The following is a 17,962-nucleotide window of genomic DNA, read 5'->3' on the forward strand; positions in this document are numbered from 1 at the left end:
ACCTCAATTTCGTGGGTAGCTGGGGCTCACAGGCATATGCCATCACATCTGGCTACATTTTTTTTTTTTTTGTACAGATGGGGTCTTGGTACGTTGCCCAGGCCGATTTCAAGTTCCAGGCCTCAAGTGATCCTCCCGCGTTGGCCTGCAATCCCAAAGTGCTGGCGTTGCAGGTGTGAGCCACCGCACCCAGCTTGTTACTTTGCTTGGATTCACACAGGCATACTGGACTATGGTTGTCCTGTGGTATCCTCAGGGTATTGGTTCCAGGACCCTCAAAGATACCAAAATTTGCAGGTGCTCAAGTACTTCATATAAAATGGCGTAGTATTTGCACATTACCTACGCACATCCCACTGTGTACTTTAGATTACTTATGATCCCTAAAACAATGTAAATGCTGTGTAAATAGCTGTTACACTGTATTGTTTTAAAATGTGTATTATTTTGGCCGCCCGCGGTGGCTCACGCCTGTAATCCTAGCACTTTGGGAGGCCGAGGCGGGCGAATCGCGAGGTCAGGAGATCGAGACCACCCTGGCTAACACGGTGAAACCCCGTCTCTACTAAAAATGCAAAAAAATTACCCGGGTGTGGCCGCGGGCGCCTGTAGCCCCAGTTACTCGGGAGGCTGAGGCAGGAGAATGGCATCAACCCTGTGGAGGCGGAGCCTGCAGCGTGCCGAGATCGCGCCACTGCACGCCAGCCTGGGCGACACAGCGAGACTGTATTGCTTTAGCTTAAAAACAATATTTTCAGTCTGCTTGGTTGAATCCATGGATGTGAAGCCAAGTGTAAGGAGGGCCCAGTGTGCTCTTCTGGGATAATTCTCCTTCTTGCTAAAGCGCACGCTTTACACGGGAGGCTGGGGCGGGAAGATCGCCGCAGCCCCGGAGATGGAGGTTGCAGTGGGCCGAGATCGCGCCACCGCACCCCAGCCTGGGCGACAGAGCAAGACTCTGTCTCAAAAACACACAAAAACAGAGAAAAACAAGACAGTAATGGCTCAACTCACATAGCACCAATGGGCCAAGCGTTCTTCTAAGCGCTTTTCGAGTCACCGGTCCTCAGAGCAACCCCTGAGGCCTGCCAGGAAGCGGAACTCCAACCCCGCCGGGATCCCGGCTCCCGGAGGCTCCCCAGCCCCGCCCACCCGGCCATCGCCCCGCCCACCAAGGCCCCGCCCCGCCGCGGCGGTCACGTGGGGTGCTCGCCCAGACTCCTATCCGGAGGCGGAACCGGCAGTGCGGCCCGAAGTCCCACAGTCACCGAGCGCGCCCGGCCATGCGCCCCCTGCGCCCCCGCGCAACGCTGCTCGCGGTCCTGGCCTCGCTCCTGGCCGCTCCCCCGGTGGTCCCGGCCGAGGCCCCGCACCTGGTGCAGGTGGACGCGGCACGCACGCTGTGGCCCCTGCGGCGCTTCTGGAGGAGCACAGGCTTCTGGTGAGCGCTCCGCGCGCCCGCCCGCGGCCTCCGGGACCCTGTGGTCGCACGGGGAGAGCTCGGGCGCCCCCTGACTGCGCACTGTGAGAGCTTCAGAGACCGGAGCTCCCTCCTCTGGGGCCCTGGCTCTCCCGGGCCCGCCCCGCGCGGTGTTTGGGGGTGGGCTCTCCAGCTGAGTGGGTGCCAGGGCGTGAGCCTGGGGCTGGGCCCTGAGCTTGCCCAGTGGCCGCCCCCTGTAGCCCAGACCGATGCCCAGGATCCTGCTCTTTGAGGTAAACCAGGAGTCTCCCGGGAGTGGGACCCCCCTGCAGCGGGACCTGGCCTGCCTGTCCCATTCCCTCCACCTAGAGCTGAGGGCCCGCCTGCCTGGCAGGGCCGGGGCCAGGGCTGGCGTTGGCCCCTCGTCTTACGGCCGCTCCCGTTCCGCAGGAAGATGGGACCTCCCAACATCCTTGGCCCTAAGGGTCATTTTATTAGTCACTGAGCGCACGCGCAGCGCCTGAATCCCGCGCCCGGGCAGTCCTGGGCTTGAACGTGTGTGTGGGCCGCGCTGCCAGCCATGCTGAGCCTCGGGACTGAGCCGCCCCTTTGCTGTCCCCAGCCCCCCGCTGCCACACAGCCAGGCTGACCAGTACGTCCTCAGCTGGGACCAGCAACTCAACCTCGCCTATGTGGGCGCCGTCCCTCACCGTGGCATCGAGCAGGTCCGGACCCACTGGCTGCTGGAGCTTGTCACCACCAGGTGGGCGACGGGTGGGGCCTGGGTGTCCCAGAGCCCCTTACAGAGGCACAGACGGGAGGGGCAGGGCTGGGGGCTGCTCAGAAGACCCCTTGTTCCCCACTTTCCGCCGAAGCACCGTGTCCTTGCTGGCTGTGCTGGGGTGAGGGCTGTGTGCTGGAGGGAGCCCCTGCATGGGGCACGGTGGGCTTCCTGCAGGTCTCCCTGGAAGCTCAGGGTGGGCTGTGCCGCACCTGTCTTCTCGTGCACCCATGAGCATCCCTGTGTGTTTGCTGACTGGGCTGGGCAGGGCCAGCACCTGAGAACTGAGGGGAGGTCTTAACTGGTCACAGCACCCTGGGCCCTGATGCTGGTGCAGGTGGCCACCCTGTGACAGGGAGGCACAAGGTGTGAGGGGCACTTGGGTGTGTGGGGCCTTCTGGAAACACAGAGACCCTCATGTTCTTGGCCGGAGCCGCTGGCTCCTACCAGCAGGATGGGCACTAGGCAGGCCAGGGCATAGGGGGTCCTCTTGGCACCTTGGAGGCTGCATAATGTTGGGGGGCCCTTGTTCAAATAAGATGTCAACCCCGAGCGTCAGGTCAGGCCCATCCCTGCTGAGCCGAGGGACAGCAAGGGTGTGGAGCATTGAGACCCAGCCAGCACTATGGGCCAGCCTGTCTTGGAGGCAGAAGTTCTTGATTTCTGAGTGTTTGGGTCCTGCGTGTGATCAGAGGGGCTCCTTACCCAGTCGGGGTTCCCCGGTTTCCCCAGGGCAGCTGTGGCACAAGAGTGCAGCTCTTGGGCAGCTCCTCCCTGGGAAGGGTCTCAGCAGTGGCTTGCAGACGTCTGCTGTGGGCGCCCCTGGAGGGAGCAGAGGCTGCTGGACAGGCCTGGCCCTGCTACGGGTGGGCGTCAGTGGCCTCCAGCTCCCTGTGGCGGGCTCGTGCTGTCTGCACGGCATTGTGCACACTGAGAAACAGCTGCTCCTCCTCAGCCACGTCCCCAGGGCCCTCCCCAAGGAAGCCTCCTCTGCTCAGAGCATCTCTCACAGGGGGGCTGCAGCAGGCCAGCAGCAGGCTGATGCCCAGGGCCCCATAGTCTCGGCGCAGGTCCTGCAGCGTGGTCACGCCAGCTGCGTCCAGGAACAGCAGCGGGGCGCAGTCAATGACCACTGTGTGGAAGCCGGCTGCCGCAGGCGCCAGCGCAGCCCTGCTGCTAACCGCGCCCAGGTCCTTGCCCTGGGCAGGGCCTCCGTCGCCGACCTCCCACTCTGAGCCCCGCTCCTTCCTCCTGGCAGCCACGCACCCCGCGTCCAGCCCTGTGAGGCTGTAGAGTGACCGCAGGAAGAAGTCCTTGTTGGCGTAGTACAGCGGCCCGCCAAAGCGGAACACCCGCACGCCGGGCTCGGGAACGAGGCCCTCGAACTCTGTGGCATCCTCGTAGAAGGCCGAGTTCCCGATGCGGGCCAGCAGGGTGGCTCGTGGGCGTTGGGTGCGGCCGGCCAGGCTGAGCAGCGAGAGGATGACGCCGGCCAGCAGCCCGGCCTCTGTGCTGACCAGCATGCAGGTGGCCGCGGTGCCCGCCCAGACCAGCGCGTCGGCCGGGCTCATCCGCCACAGCCGTGGGAGGTCCCACACCTTGCGCAGGGCCCCCCGCAGGCTGACCACGATGACGCAGGCCAGCACGCTTCGCTGGAGGTCGTGGAACAGCGGTGCCAGCGCCAGCAACACCAGCAGCACCACGGTGGCGCTGACCACACTGGACAGCTGTGTCCGGCAGCCAGTGGCTGTCTTCACCAGGCTCTTGGCCAGGGCGGCGCTGGTGGCGAAGCAGTGGAGGAAGGCGGGTAGCACGTTGCAGCAGCCCACAGCCAGCAGCTCCTGGTTGGCGCGCACAGAGTAGCCATGGTTGCGGGCGAACATCTCCGCCAGCGAGATGGAGAAGGCCGCGCCCACGAGGGCCAGGGCCACGGCATCCAGGGCCACACGCTGCATCAGCCTGGGCTCCGGGACCTGAGGAGGCATGAAACCCGTGGGGATGTCGCCGGCCACGCTGGAGCCAAAGCGCCTGTGGAGCTGCCCGAAGTGGGACACGAGTGTGGCCACCACGATGACCAGCAGCTCCGTGGGCAGGGGCACCCGCAGGCGGCGTCGGTAGCGGTCTGAGAGCTCCTTCGCAGCTAGCAGCACCGCCAGGCACACCGTGCTGGTGACCACGTCGCACACGTTGGCCTGCCCAGCGCTGCGCAGCAGGCTTAGCCATGTGAGGACCACCATGCCAGGCCCCTGGTGCCGCGGGATCCGCACACCCAGCAGGTGCTTGAGCTGCGAGGTCAGGATGGTCACGGAGGCCCCCATAGCAAAGCCGTCGAGCAGTGGCTGTGAGAGGTAGGCAGACACGAAGCCCAGCCGGAGGACGCCCATGAGGACCTGTGGACGGAGTGCAGTCAGGCCAGCAGGCGCCTGGCGGGAGCCACGTGCCCCTCACCAGCACCTGGCGTGGCCCGAGGGGTGGTGGTCACGGCACAGGGCCTGACAATTCTGTTGCAGCACCATATGTTCCAAATCAGACTCCTCACACGGGCCTGTGTTCTGGCTCCACACGTGCTCATGCCTGCAGACACTTGGGACATCCACACGGGCGTCACACATGCACGCAGTTGGCCACAGACACATCTAATCTTCTCACATGCAGAAGTCCGTTTTATTTCAGAATTAAGACCTCTGGCATCAGAAGGTAGCCCCTTCCTCCCGCTTCCCACACATGGCGCCCACTACCCCCCATGCAGATGTGGAGCCAATGGGGGCCGAGGTGGACAGGCCAAGGCAGGAGACATTCAGGGATGGGGAGGCCATCCCCCACCCCACCTAGGACAGAAGGCCTGGGAGGCCACATGGCCTCAGTCTGGCACCACTGAGCCACAGCCACACCTGGCCTGCTGGCCCCCACCCAGGCCGTGGCCCAGTAGGCCGGCTCCCCGTGCCCCTCCCCTCCTGCACCCACAGCCCCTCTGCGTCGGTGCCTCACTCTGGGATGCCCCGGCGCACCTCAGCTCTGCCCAAGCCTTGCTGTCTTGGGCCAGCACCTCCTCTGCCAACTCTGTGCTTGCCCCCAGCCTTGCCCTCGTGGATGGCCAGCACCTAAGGGGGGTGCCCTGGGCCCCTCCCTGTGCCCAAGCAGAGCTCCTCACCTGGTAAAGCCCGGTCATCAGCGTGAGGGCGGTGGCAATGCGGATGGCGTAGCAGTCACGCCCGCAGTCCAGCATGGCAGCTGAGCTGTTGAGGATGCTGCTGTTGGCCCCGGGCTGCAGGCCTTCCTGGGAGGGGTCGAAGCCGGCCAGCTGGAGCTCCCGGTCCACCACCTGTCCCACCATGAGGCAAAGCAGGCTGAAGATGCCCACGGAGACATGCCGCGAAGTGCCCATGAGGAAGTAGATGAGGTTGGCGAAGAAGGACGTATACAGGCTGTAGATGGGCTGCAGCCCGGCCAGCAATGAGTAGGCGATGGCCTGAGGCACCAAGATGATGCCGATGACCAGCCCGGACATGACGTCACCTGCCAGGTACTCCCGCGGGCGGTACTGACGCAGCCAGCGCGTGGCGGGGAGCAGGTCCTGCACCAGCGCCCGGGCGCACAGCACGCTGCACGAGCAGCTCCGCCACAGCCTGGCCTTCAGCATCTCACACAGACCCTGGGGTGCTGGGCGCTGCCGTCGGACCAGCACCGGCCCTCTGTCCTGCTGCAGAGGCTCAGGGGACTCGTCCATCCTGCAGCGTCAGGTCCTGTGGCCAACCTGCAGCCGAGAAGAGGGCATGGTCACAGGAGCCCCTGGATCCAGGGCCAAACGACAAGGTCCCGGGCAGCAGCGGGCCCCTTGGGGCGGACCCCTCACCCACCCAGGGCCGGGGATTGGTGCTGGGCCTTCTCCGGGCAGTGCGGGCCCCAGCCCCCTGCCCGGTATGGATGGACGCCAGGCCCTGGTGGCTCCAGAACCCATCATGGGGTGAGATGGGATTACGACACCAAGCCCATACCACGGGCTGTGCTGAGGCCAGCAGCGCTGAGGGGTGGAGTGGCAGGACCCTGTCCAGGCTCAGCTGTGGCCCACTGGCTCTGCATTTCCTGCCTAAAACCCACCCTGTAGCCTCCTGAAGCTCACCCGCCCAACGGGGAGGGAACAGGCTGGGCTGCCGCCGCACACACGTGTGCTTGGGGTCAGAATGTCACAGTCAGTGGACACAGGTGCAGGCAAGCCTGAGTCTGGCTGCTCTGCATCCACCTCCCGCTCCCCAGGCTGGCGAACGGTCCTGCTGTCCACCCCATGTCCACACCAGAACCCTCCCTTCCCCATCCAAACCATCGCCTCCTCTCTCGGAGATACCTTCCCCACCCCTCCGCAACCTGCCCTGTGGGTCCTGGGGCTGGCGGAAGTCTCAGGAAGAGGCCTCCTACGTCTCTGCCAAGCCTTGTGGGTGCTGGGACCCCAAGTCTGCCGGGGGAGCAGCGTTCAGACACCAGCCCAGCCCATCCACTTGGCCTTGAAACAGAATTCTGAGAGTATGCCTAGACAGGGGCCCCATAAGGGCCAGCTGGGAGGGGAGGAGGGTGACTGGCATCTGTTTCCCCTGCCCAGACAGTTCTGGGACGTGAGGCGCCCCTTCCCAGGCTGCACCAGCTCACTGTGGAACGGCCATGACACACTGTCCCGAGGCAGCACCGAGAGGACCTAGCCCGCTGCACACAGCCACCCTGGGCTGGCAGAGCCGGAAGGGCACCTGACCTTTCCTTTGCCCTCGGAAAGCACCGTGGCGTTAGGGAGGCGGTGCTTAGAGGCCTGACCGGTCCCATGTGAGGCCCTGGGTCTGTCCTGTTTGCAGACTCCAATGTACTTTCGCTTTAAAAACTTCTCAGCAATGTTAGGCAAAGACTTTGCTCCCAGGGCACCAGGTCCCCAGGACACCCTGCAGCCTGGGCTAAGCCTGCTATTTGCACGCTGGCCCAGGGTGTGGGAGCTGCAGTCTCCTGGGGGGTGTGTTGGAGGAGTGGGTCAAGCCTGGTAGGTTGACACACGCAGGCTGGGCACAGTATCCCTGGGGCCCAGAGCAGGGGTCCTGGCCCTCAGGCAACATTGCAAGAGTTGTGTCCCCGTCCGTGGAAGACCCCACCACACTGGGTCCTTGGATGCCCTGAAGCCCACCCCAAACCCCTGGGGTCCAGGTGTGTACAGTAGGGCCACCTGCCTTGAGCCTGAGGGTGCCCCTAAGAAATCACAAGTCCAGGGCATTTCTGGCCTCGGCTCCCACGCCCCCCTCTGATATGACTGAGATCTAGGCCCAGGATTGTTCTTACCTGAGGGAGTCCTCACAGGCGCAGAGGGCCCTGGGATGGCGAGGGGCTGGCAAGACCACTGAGGACCGCAGGGCCCTCTGGCTCCCGTGAGCGGCTGGGAGAGTGGAGGTGGTGGCTCTGGCGCCGACCTGCAGGCAGTGGTCTGTGCACTGGGCTCTGCGGTTGAATTATTTACTTACAGATTGCTGAGTCACGGGTTTATCCAGCCATGTTACCTGATCGGTGAATCCAGGAGTTGAACTGTAATCAGGCTCGTAGTAGTTAGAGCTGTGTGGGCCTCTGATGAGCTCCCAGCCTCCCAGGAGCGGCTGCAGCTGTGGCTCTGTAGCCCTGTCTGGAGGGCTTAGGGACCAGCGGGAGGCAGGGGCTCAGGGGCTGAGCACAGGCAACCCTTCAGCTCTGGGGTCTGGAGTTTAAACCCAGGCAGGGCTGAGGGAGGGTTGGTCTCCGTGTCCAGTTGGTGGACACCCTCCTGGTCCTGCAAGGAGCCAGCCCGGTTCAAGCTGGAGCAGGGTGGAGGCTGACAGCCAGCTCAACACAAGGCTGCTGGTGTGTGCAGATATGTATGTGTTCGCGTGAGCCCTGTGTGTGGTGCTCACTGCCAACGGCAAGGGCTGCCGGGGGTCAAGATGCCATGACTGGCCAGGGGCAGGAGTCCTGGTCTGCCCAGACCCAGCGCCGACCCACAGTGCCTGGTCACCCTCACGGCTCCTCTGCCCTCCCCTCTACCATAGACTGGGACCGGCAGTGCCTGCTTTATACGGCTGGTGTGAAGATAAATGATTTCTGAAAGTGAACTTCAATTAAGCCCACACATGACAATAAGGGTGAGCTGCTTTTTAAAAAGGAATTATTGGCCAGGCACGGTGGTTCACTCTTGTAAGACAGGAGGACTGCTTCAGGCCAGGAGTTCAAGACCAGCCTGGTCAACATAGTGAGATGCTCCTCACCTTTTCTTTTTTCTTTTCTTTTCTTTTCAAGGCGGAGTCTTGCTCTGTTGCCCGAGCTGGAGTGCAGTGGCGTGATCTCTGCTCACTGCAAGCTCCGCCTCCCAGGTTCACACCATTCTCCTGCCTCAGCCTCCCGAGTAGCTGGAACTGTGGGCACCCGCCACCATGCCCAGCTAATTTTTTTGTATTTTTAGTAGAGATAGGGTTTCACCATGTTAGCCAGGATGGTCTCGATCTCCTGACCTCGTGATCCGCCCGCCTCGGCCTCCCAAAGTGCTGGGATTACAGGCATGAGCCACCGCACCTGGCCAACCCCTGCCCTCCAACCTTTACAAAACTCAAAAGTAAAAAATTAGCTGGGTGTAGTGGTGTGTGCCTGTATCCCAGATACTCAAGCGACTGAGGTGGGAGCATGACTTGAGCGTGGGAGTTTGAGGCTGCCATGAGGTATGATTGTGCCACTACACCCTAATCTAGGCCACAGAGCAAGAACCTGTCTCAAAAACAAATGTTATCACTGGCCCAGCACTTTGGGAAGCTAAGGTAGGAGGATCGCTTGAGCCCGGGAGGTCCAGGCTGCAGTGAGGTATGATTCTACCACTTCACTCCAGCCTGCAAATCTGTCTGTTTTTCTTTTTCTTTTTCTTTTTTTTTTTTTTTTTTTTGAGACGGAGTCTTGCTCTGTCGCCCAGGCTAGAGTGCAGTGGCACAATATCGGCTCACTGCAGCCTCCGCCTCCCAGGTTCAAGCGATTCTCCTGCCTCAGCCTCCTGAGTAGCTGGGACTACAGGCATGCACCACCACGCCCGGATAATTTTTGTATTTTTAGTAGAGGCAGGGTTTCACTATGTTGGTCAGGCTAGTCTTGAACTCCTGACCTCGTGATACACTCGCCTCGGGCTCCAGAAGTGCTGGGATTACAGGTGTGAGCCACCATGCCCGGCCGGTTCTGTCTCAAAAAAAAAAAAAAAAAAATTCCTTGGGAGCCTCAGGTCCCCCCCTCGCCCCCCGCCACTTTGACAGTGAGTATTGCTTGGGAGCCTGCACCGGGCACCTGTGGCCAGAGGGTGAGTGTAACAAGGGGCTGCAGGCCTCAGTGCTCTCCCATCCCAAGGGAGGCCAGGAGGCTGTGGTGGGTCCCTCAGGTGGGGCTGGAAGGCCAAGCTGGCCCTGGCACCTTGGGCAGCCTGACTTGGTCCTGGGAACAGAAGTCACAAGCTCTATTTCTCCTGTCTGCGTGGGATTGAAGCCAAGGGTCTCGCAGAACCAGCTGATGTGCTGGGGCTTCATTCCGCCAGGACATGGACACAGACATTGATGGGGCAGAGCCCCAGAGGGAGGAGTCCCTGGACACTCACTCCACCAGAGGTACCTCCTTGTGGAAGCCGTCTGCCAAGCCCTGCTAGTTCCCCACAGCCCTGGGTCGGCCCAGGGAAGACTGGGCTGCAGTTCCCATTTGGAGGTGAAATGGGAGTGGAATGTAGTTGGGGTGGCCACAGAGTAGGAGACACCGAAAGTGTGAGATGTGGACAGGGCTGAACGGGCTCCAGGGTCTCGTACCCCCGTAGCCTCCACCTGGGATGCCCTCTCCAAGTCTCATTTCTCCTCAGAGCCCCTGCCCTGTCCTCCAGAGTCTGAGCCCTCGCTCCCACCCCTGCCTAACCTGGGCCCCAGTGGTCCCTGGGAAGCAGCTGTTTGCCCAGCAGTTGGGAGCTGTGCTGTAAGAAGCAGTTGGCCAGTGGGAGGGGTAAGGCAGTCATGCAGGGCCTCAGGCCCCTCCCTGGGACAGATAAGGACCTCTCTGGGTACAGCCACCGGAAGGGTTGTTGGAGAACTGGGGAGACCCAGGGGGCTGGGCTTGCTCCCTCAAGGTCTCCCTAAAGGAGCCAGGGAGGACCTGGGTGCTGGAGCAGGGGTGGGCGCCTGGTGCAGATGCCTGCATGCAGGGTAGGGTGGGCAGTGTCACCTGGGGCCACAGAAAAACCTCGAGTGGGAGGTGGCCCTTCCCCCTCAGGAAGGGTGGTGGAGGTGTCCAGAGGTTGGCTTGTGGGGACCCATGGTGAGATTTTAGGCAGGCAAGCATAGTTCAGGAACAGCCTCAGCCACACCGCAGGGGCCTGGCCTCAGGGGTCTTCTGTAGGCATTGGGCCTCAGGCCCTTTTAGTCCCCACCTAGGCTGGGTGTCGAAAGCAGGTGAGGTCATCATTATAGGATCTTTGGGGTCTGACTGGCCCGCCTCCCACGTGTCTCTGCCTCAGTTTCTCTGAGCACTGAGGCAGTGGCTGGTGCTGCCCTGTGGTCAGGCCCAAAGGCTGAGTGCCCAGAGGTCCAGAGAGAGTGGGTAGCATATTCTGCCCCAAGCCAGTGCACGCACAGGGCTGCCAACACCTTCCTTCCCTGCTTGGCCCCAGCAACTGGGACCTGCCTGAACCGTCCTCCGGTCTGATCCCGTGGCCAGTTTTGTGCCACACACTTACTTCCTCAGTTTTGTCTTTAAATCAGCCCTTTTACATTGGAGTCCATTTACTGGGAAAGGAGACTTGGTATCCTTGCCTCCCACCCCTGGAAAGAAGCCCGGCTGACAGGGCTTTGGGACCGGACCCAAGTTTATTCCCAGTGACCCTCCCGCGGGTGGGCGTGCTCCGAGGTCTGGAGAAGAGGAGGCCCTGGCCCTCACCCTCTAGCACCTGCGTCCCCTTCGTCCTGGCCACAACTGCAGCTTCTCCCGAGAGGCACTTCTCCAGTGCCCGCCCCGCGCCCCCAGCCCAGCGATCCCGGCCTCTGCCCCTGACCCGCACTCTCCTTCACCCTCAGGAGCGCTCGGCCCTGCTCCCCACCCCGCGCGGTGTCCCCCCCCCACCGCCTGCGAACCCCCATGCACGCGCGGCCCCGCCCCGCGCCCCCACCGCTGAGCACGCGCGCCCCACGCACTCACCAGGCCCGGCAGCCGCGCGGTCCTCGCGGCGCACGCGCTCAGGCCCAGGGGCGGGGACGCGGGGCTCCCAGCGGCCGCCCAGCCGCGGCCGTGCGGTGAATGAGCGCGTTGTGCGGCCGCCGCGGCCCCAGCGACACCCGGAGCGGGGTCTGGCAGAGCTCCGGCCCTGGGGGTGGGCTGCGCGCTCCATCTCGCCCGCCCAGCTCTTCCCAATGGAGGCCAGGCGGAGGGTGGGGCCTGGGGTCTGTAGACCGACCCCGGGGTTCCTGGGCCTGGGGGCGGGGATCCCTGTCCCGGGCTCCCCTCCCTGCGAAGCCAGCCCTGCCAGATGACACTCGGGCACCTTGGGTGTCAGGCCAGGGACATCTCTGATGCTGGGTGTCGGGCTGCCGGGCTATCGCCTTGGGGTTCTGCAGAGAAAACCTGAAGCCCAGCTGGGCCTTCACTTTCCTCCAGGTCACCGTGTCCTGCTACTCCAACTCCGTGGGACTTTGGAATGCGCCTTTTGGGCATTTAATTTGTATCCAACTGCTTCTCAAGTCACTTCTTTGCTACCATTGTGTTCTTTGGATAGAGGGGACGGGAGGTGGTAGGGGCTAGGTGGGGTGGACACCAGGGACTCCTGCTGCTCCTGCTGGGTGCCCAGCCCTGGGTACAGGAGCAGATGGGGACCAGCAGAGGTGGGGCAGAGCAGGAGCCCACTCCTGAAGGCTGTAGACTCCGGCTGAGGCTCTGCGTTGATCTTCTACACCGTGGGAGGACCAGAAGGGACGCGTTGAGGTGTCCAGACCTTTGCTGTGGAGCTGGGGGTGCTGTGGCATGGGGAGATTGACAGGGACCTGTATAGGGCCAGATTCCAATCCATGGTGGTAACCCCGTCCCCCACCACTGCAGATGGGGCACAAACCCAGCTGTCATAGGAGGTGCTCACCTTCTGCGTGGCATCCACAGGAATGCCAGCCTGGCCAGCCTGGTCTCTGCTTCTCCAGGCTCAAGGCAGGCTGCTATTCCATTCACCCCATCCCCCTTCCCTCAGGCCAGAAGCATCACCCACAGCCCCAGACCCCTGCACACCAGCCTCCTCACCCAGTTCACCCTCAGATGTTCAACTCCACATGGCCAAAACCGAGACCAGTCTCACTGCAAGCTCATCCACCTGCCCAGCTGCTCAAGCTGAAATCCACAGTTGCCCTGGACCACTTCCCCTACCCCCGCACCAGCTCACCTCAAACCTCATCAGTCCATCTGCTCCAGCCTCTGCTCACGACCTGCACAGCCACCACCCAGTCTGGGCACCATACCTCTCTGGGCCACCACCATGGTCCCCAGCCAGTCTTCACTCCCACCCTGACTCCAGTGGGCTGCCAGAGGGATCCTTGAAAAATGCCCTGGCACTGCTCACTCAGAACGCTGAAAGGCATCCCTGTTTTGCTCCTGGTCAGGGTCCCATGCTCAAAGCAGTCACTTCCAGACGCCGTGGAGCCTCATCTCCTGTGATATCCACCCTGATTCTGTCCCAGGCCCACCAGCTGCCTCCCTACTCCCTGATTATCACGTGCACATTCCTGTCCCAGAGCCTTTGCACTGGCGATGCCATCTGCTGCCTGGACGTCTTCCTGCTGGCCAGTCCCATTGTGTAGTAGCCTTAGATGTCTCCTCAGAGAGGTCCCTCACTGGCCATTAGGCTCCTCCCTATCATATCCCCTTCACCAAAGATTCCCATTCCCTGATGATGCCTGTGCCCTTGGAACATAGGCCCTGTGGAAATTCAGCCCCGTCTGCAAGTGCAGTGGCAGGGCAGCTGCCTTCTCCCTTTCCTGCCCACCCATGTTGCCTGTTGGGGTGTGGGAGGGGAAATGGGGCACTCCTGGGCCTCCAGGAGGTACAGAGAACGAGGGTGGGTTGCCCACCAGGTCCTGCCTGGCTCCTGACCCCTGGCCTCTGCCCCTCAGGACCTGCCTGCCTCATCCCACTGAGCCTCAGGGCTATTACGAACCCCCACCCCAAGTCTTCCATCTCTTGATGGTGTCAGGTTGGGGGGTCTCCATGTACAGATACTCTAGTTCACACTCGGCTTTCATAGGGTTGATGATTTTCCAAGGGGAAGGGCCCATCGGGAAGCCGGGATCTGAGTCCCGGGTGGCACCTTGCAGGGTCTCACATGCTCTGTTGTGGCCACAGTTCCAGCCTGGAGCATGGAGCTGTGTGGGCACCCTGCTTCCTGACGATGACCGTCCTTCTGCAGGGGGTCCACTGGACGGGGCCCAAGCTACAACTTCACCCACCTGGATGGGTACCTGGACCTTCTAAGGGAGAACCAGCTCCTCCCAGGTGAGCTGTGGGCTCTGCCCTCCCAGCCCTCCTGCACCCTCTTGCCCTGCCTACCCTCTCCCTCACCAAGCCCCTCCGGGTCCTTGGATGTCCATTCAGGGCTGGCCTTGGTGCCGGAGCACGACCTGGCAGAGCATGGGTGTCGTGTGTGGTGGGCAGTGGGGCAGCCCTCCTGTGTTCCAGGGTTTGAGCTGATGGGCAGCGCCTCGGGCCACTTCACCGACTTTGAGGACAAGCAGCAGGTGTTTGAGTGGAAGGACTTGGTCTCCAGCCTGGCCAGGAGATACATCGGTGGGCGAGCACAGGCCCCTGGTGGGAGCGGGTGGGGGGGGGGAGATGGGGCAGGGACAAGGGATACCTGCACTTTGATCGGTGCAGGCCCTTGGGCCCCAGGCTCGGGGGTACTCCTGGGCAGGCTGCACCCCTGTCACCTAGGCCACCGCCCAGGTCTTGGATCCCTTTGAGCCAGGGCTTCCTGATGTGGGGCAGGAGGTTGGCCTGTGTGGAGGTGGGGTTCATCTTAAGCCAGATGCCCTTCATCACTTTGCACCCTCCCTCCGTGGGAGTCACTGAGGCGAGATTCACCTGTGCTGGGGGGACAGCAGGGCTCCTCTGCAGGTAGGTACGGACTGGCGCATGTTTCCAAATGGAACTTCGAGACGTGGAACGAGCCGGACCACCACGACTTTGACAACGTCTCCATGACCATGCAAGGTGTGCACCACTTCCTGGGATCCTGCCCGGCTGAAAGCGGGCAGAGGAAGGCAGGAGCAGAGGCTAAGCCGCTGGTCCCCAGGGCAGGTGTAGACGCAGCGCTCCCCTGGTCCAGGCTTCCTGAACTACTACGATGCCTGCTCGGAGGGTCTGCGCGCGGCCAGCCCGGCCCTGCGGCTGGGAGGCCCTGGCGACTCCTTCCACACCCCACCGCGATCCCCGCTGAGCTGGGGCCTCCTGCGCCACTGCCACGACGGTACCAACTTCTTCACCGGGGAGGTGGGCGTGCGGCTGGACTACATCTCCCTCCACAGGAAGGTGCGCCCTACTCCTCCGCCCGTCCCGGGGTTCTGCGCCCTCAGCGGCGTTGCCCGGGGAGGCGCTGACCCTGGTGGTACTGAGGCGGCCACACCCGCAGGGTGCGCGCAGCTCCATCTCCATCCTGGAGCAGGAGAAGGCCGTCGCGCAGCAGATCCGGCAGCTCTTCCCCAAGTTTGCGGACACCCCCATTTACAACGACGAGGCGGACCCGCTGGTGGGCTGGTCCCTGCCCCAGCCGTGGAGGGCTGACGTGACCTATGCGGCCATGGTGGTGAAGGTGGGCCGGCCCAACGCCCTGCGTGACCCCCAGCCACCTTCCTCCTGGGACAGGACAGGCGAGCTGTGGCCGTGCCTCGCGGTCCCAGCCGCCCTGGACATCCGCAGGTTATCGCCCAGCATCAGAACCTGCTACTGGCCAACACCAGCTCCACCATCCCCTATGCGCTCCTGAGCAACGACAACGCCTTCCTGAGCTACCACCCGCACCCCTTCGCGCAGCGCACGCTCACTGCGCGCTTCCAGGTCAACAACACCCGCCCGCCGCACGTGCAGCTGGTGCGCAAGCCGGTGCTCACAGCCATGGGGCTGCTGGCGCTGCTGGGTGAGCCCGGGCCGCTGGGGTGGGCCGGCCAGGGCCTTCCAGGCTGGGGAGCGGCTCCTGCGAAGGCCCTGCTGCGGGGAGCACGCCTCTTCCAGCCGCGCGCTTCCCGGGGTCGGCCTCTGCGTGGCAGGGCCTGGGGACTCCTTCATGAAGGGGAGGGGAAGCGAGTGGTGGGAGGCCCGGTCCGGGGTCTGGGGGCGGCGGGGCAACGACCCCACGCGGCGACGGTCCCCGCGTCCCGCAGACGAGGAGCAGCTCTGGGCCGAGGTGTCTCGGGCGGGGACGGTCCTGGACAGCAACCACACGGTGGGCGTCCTGGCCAGCGCCCACCGCCCCGAGGGCCCAGCCGATGCCTGGCGTGCCGCTGTGCTGATCTACGCGAGCGACGACACCCGCGCCCACCCCAACCGCAGCGTCGCGGTGACGCTGCGGCTGCGCGGGGTGACCCCCGGCCCAGGTGAGCTGGGGTCCCAGGGAGGTCTCTGGCCCCGCCAGGGCTCTGGAGGGGGCGGCCGGGGGAGCCGAGGCCTGAGCGTCGGGCCCCGCAGGCCTGGTCTACGTCACGCGCTACCTGGACAACCGGCTCTGCAGCCCCGACGGCGAGTGGCGGCGCCTGGGCCGGCCTGTCTTCCCCTCTGCCGAGCAGTTCCGGCGCATGCGCGCGGCCGAGGTGGGTGGGCCGCGGAGGGGCGAGGGGCTGGGCCGGGGTCCCAGGAGGGTGGGGACCCGGGGCGGGGGCCCCGAGGCGGTGTGGGTAGGAGGCAGAGCTGTGGGCCGGGGGCGTTCGCCGTGAGGTCGGGCCGAGCGTCCCCAGCCCCCCTGGAGAACCCTGAGGACCCGCCACTGCGCCCAGGACCCGGTGGCCGCGGCGCCGCGCCCCTTCCCCGCCAGCGGCCGCCTGACCCTGCGCCCCGCGCTGCGACTGCCGTCGCTTCTGCTGGTGCATGTGTGCGCGCGCCCTGAGAAGCCGCCCGGCCAGGCAAGTGGCAATCCCCCAACCCGCGCTGTGGCCCGCCCGGACTCCTCCTCCCCGACCCCATCACAGCCCCTCCCTCCCCCAGGTCACGCGGCTCCGTGCCCTGCCCTTGACCCAAGGGCAGCTGGTTCTGGTCTGGTCGGATGAACACGTGGGCTCCAAGTGCGTGAGTGGGACCACCCCTCCCCCTGCCTAGTCCTAGGCACGCGCCTGGGTCCCGACCCCTTCACCCATTCGGTCACTCAGGCTACTCGCCATGGCCCACCAGCTCCTTCCCTCGCAGCCCTGCGTCCCTGCCCTTCACCCCAAACGCTGTGGGCCACTGCACCAGGCCCTGCCAGTGGGATGTGCGTTCTCCTACGGGACATGAAGTGGACAGTTAGGCTCCAGCCCTCTCCTGTCTGGGCAGGAAGAGTGCCCAGGGGCTGGGGAGGTGCTGCGGAGGGGCTTGAGGGAATGGTGCTCTGGGCCACCTGCCCTGCCTGCCCTGGCCTTTGAGGACTGTCTTGACCCCAGCCTTGGTCTTGGCCTGACCTCCCCAGGTGCCTGTGGACATACGAGATCCAGTTCTCTCAGGATGGTAAGGTGTACACCCCGGTCAGCAGGAAGCCATCGACCTTCAATCTCTTTGTGTTCAGCCCAGGTGCGCCCACCACCCGCTGCCCTGGTCTCAGCCACCCCATTCTTCGACCTCAGGGCAGTGTTGGGTGGGGGCCTTGAGAAGCCTGGGGTCAGGAGGCTTTTGGGCGGGGGCAGGTTCAGGTTGGCACACGTGTCCCCGTGTCTCCAGACACAGGTACTGTCTCCGGCTCCTACCGAGTTCGAGCTCTGGACTACTGGGCCCGACCAGGCCCCTTCTCCAACCCTGTGCCATATCTGGAGGTCCCTGTGCCAAGAGGGCCCCCAGCCCCTGGAAATCCATGAGCCTGTGCTGAGCCCCACTGGGCTGCACCTCCACTGGCGGTCAGCGAGCTGGGGTTGCACTGTGCCCACGCTGCCCTCTCATCACCCCCTTTGCAATATATTTTTATATTTTATTATTTTCTTTTATGTCTTGGTACCAACACCCCCTTTAAAGCGGCTTTGCACACGTCAGTCTCGGGCCCAGGCTCTGTGGCTTGGCCCTGGGCACATTCCGGGGCAGCCTCCAAGGGTAAACCCCGGCGGCTGATGGGGACCCAACTGGAGCGAGGCCGCTTTCCCCCTCACTCCCACTTAGACCACCCCCAAGCTGGGACCGGAAGCATGTTGAGCCCCTGGGCCAGGCTAGGGAGCCAGCTCAGCCCTGCCTACCCAGGGTTTTCCAGGATCACCCCAGGTGAGGCGGCGTGCCGGTCTCTTGCTCTCTTTTTTTTTTTTTTGAGACAGAGTCTCGCTCTGTCGCCCAGGCAGGAGTGCAGTGGCGCGATCTTGGCTCACTGCAAGCTCCGCCTCCCGGGTGCACGCCATTCTCCTGCCTCAGCCTCCTGAGTAGCTGGGACTACAGGCGCCCGCCACCTCGCCCAGCTAATTTTTTGTATTTTTTTAGTAGAGACAGGGTTTCACCGTGTTAGCCAGTATGGTCTCGATCTCCTGACCTCGTGATCCGCCCGTCTCGGCCTCCCAAAGTGCTGGGATTACAGG

At 63.5% G+C, this 17,962-nt stretch overlaps 2 protein-coding genes across 8 annotated transcripts; one reads left to right on the forward strand and one right to left on the reverse strand.

Moving 5' to 3' along the window:
• The first annotated feature begins 1,215 nt into the window (after positions 1–1,215).
• IDUA (alpha-L-iduronidase) lies at positions 1,216–17,376 on the forward strand. Of its 7 annotated transcripts, none has more exons than XR_010586700.1 (14): positions 1,216–1,441; positions 2,043–2,183; positions 13,642–13,727; positions 13,911–14,018; positions 14,346–14,441; positions 14,557–14,759; positions 14,860–15,039; positions 15,147–15,363; positions 15,608–15,820; positions 15,912–16,033; positions 16,217–16,342; positions 16,425–16,505; positions 16,882–16,982; positions 17,130–17,376. XR_010586700.1 is itself a non-coding variant. In XM_074039176.1 (14 exons), the coding sequence occupies exons 5-14, from the start codon at positions 14,429–14,431 to the stop codon at positions 17,261–17,263; spliced, it is 1,386 nt and encodes a 461-aa protein (XP_073895277.1). In that variant the 5' UTR covers positions 1,216–1,441; positions 2,043–2,183; positions 13,642–13,727; positions 13,911–14,018; positions 14,333–14,428; the 3' UTR covers positions 17,264–17,376. The 7 variants fall into 7 exon arrangements, 3 of the variants coding, with proteins under 3 accessions (XP_073895277.1, XP_005554313.3, XP_045247927.2); XM_074039176.1 differs by having other exon boundaries at positions 14,333–14,441; positions 16,425–16,501; XM_005554256.4 differs by having other exon boundaries at positions 16,425–16,501.
• Positions 1,891–7,633, reverse strand: SLC26A1 (solute carrier family 26 member 1). Its single transcript, XM_065544646.1, has 3 exons — positions 7,512–7,633; positions 5,353–5,955; positions 1,891–4,591 (listed from the first exon to the last, which is right to left on the reverse strand). Exons 2-3 carry the CDS (start codon positions 5,926–5,928, stop codon positions 3,062–3,064), a joined length of 2,106 nt encoding a protein of 701 aa, XP_065400718.1. The 5' UTR covers positions 5,929–5,955; positions 7,512–7,633; the 3' UTR covers positions 1,891–3,061.
• Positions 17,377–17,962: the final 586 nt, after the last annotated feature.

Source organism: Macaca fascicularis, chromosome 5 (genome assembly GCF_037993035.2).
Source record: "Macaca fascicularis isolate 582-1 chromosome 5, T2T-MFA8v1.1".
Taxonomy (NCBI): domain Eukaryota; kingdom Metazoa; phylum Chordata; class Mammalia; order Primates; family Cercopithecidae; genus Macaca; species Macaca fascicularis.

Excerpts from the sequence above, each read along its gene's own strand:
- SLC26A1 (XM_065544646.1), bottom strand. The coding sequence starts at position 5,928 with ATGGACGAGTCCCCTGAGCCTCTGCAGCAGGACAGAGGGCCGGTGCTG. Across the intron at positions 4,592-5,352 it reads TGATGACCGGGCTTTACCAG|GTCCTCATGGGCGTCCTCCG; the intron begins GTGAGGAGCTCT and ends CTCCGTCCACAG.
- IDUA (XM_045391992.2), top strand. The coding sequence starts at position 1,284 with ATGCGCCCCCTGCGCCCCCGCGCAACGCTGCTCGCGGTCCTGGCCTCG. Across the intron at positions 15,040-15,146 it reads ATGCGGCCATGGTGGTGAAG|GTTATCGCCCAGCATCAGAA; the intron begins GTGGGCCGGCCC and ends GGACATCCGCAG. Across the intron at positions 16,034-16,216 it reads GGCGCATGCGCGCGGCCGAG|GACCCGGTGGCCGCGGCGCC; the intron begins GTGGGTGGGCCG and ends CACTGCGCCCAG.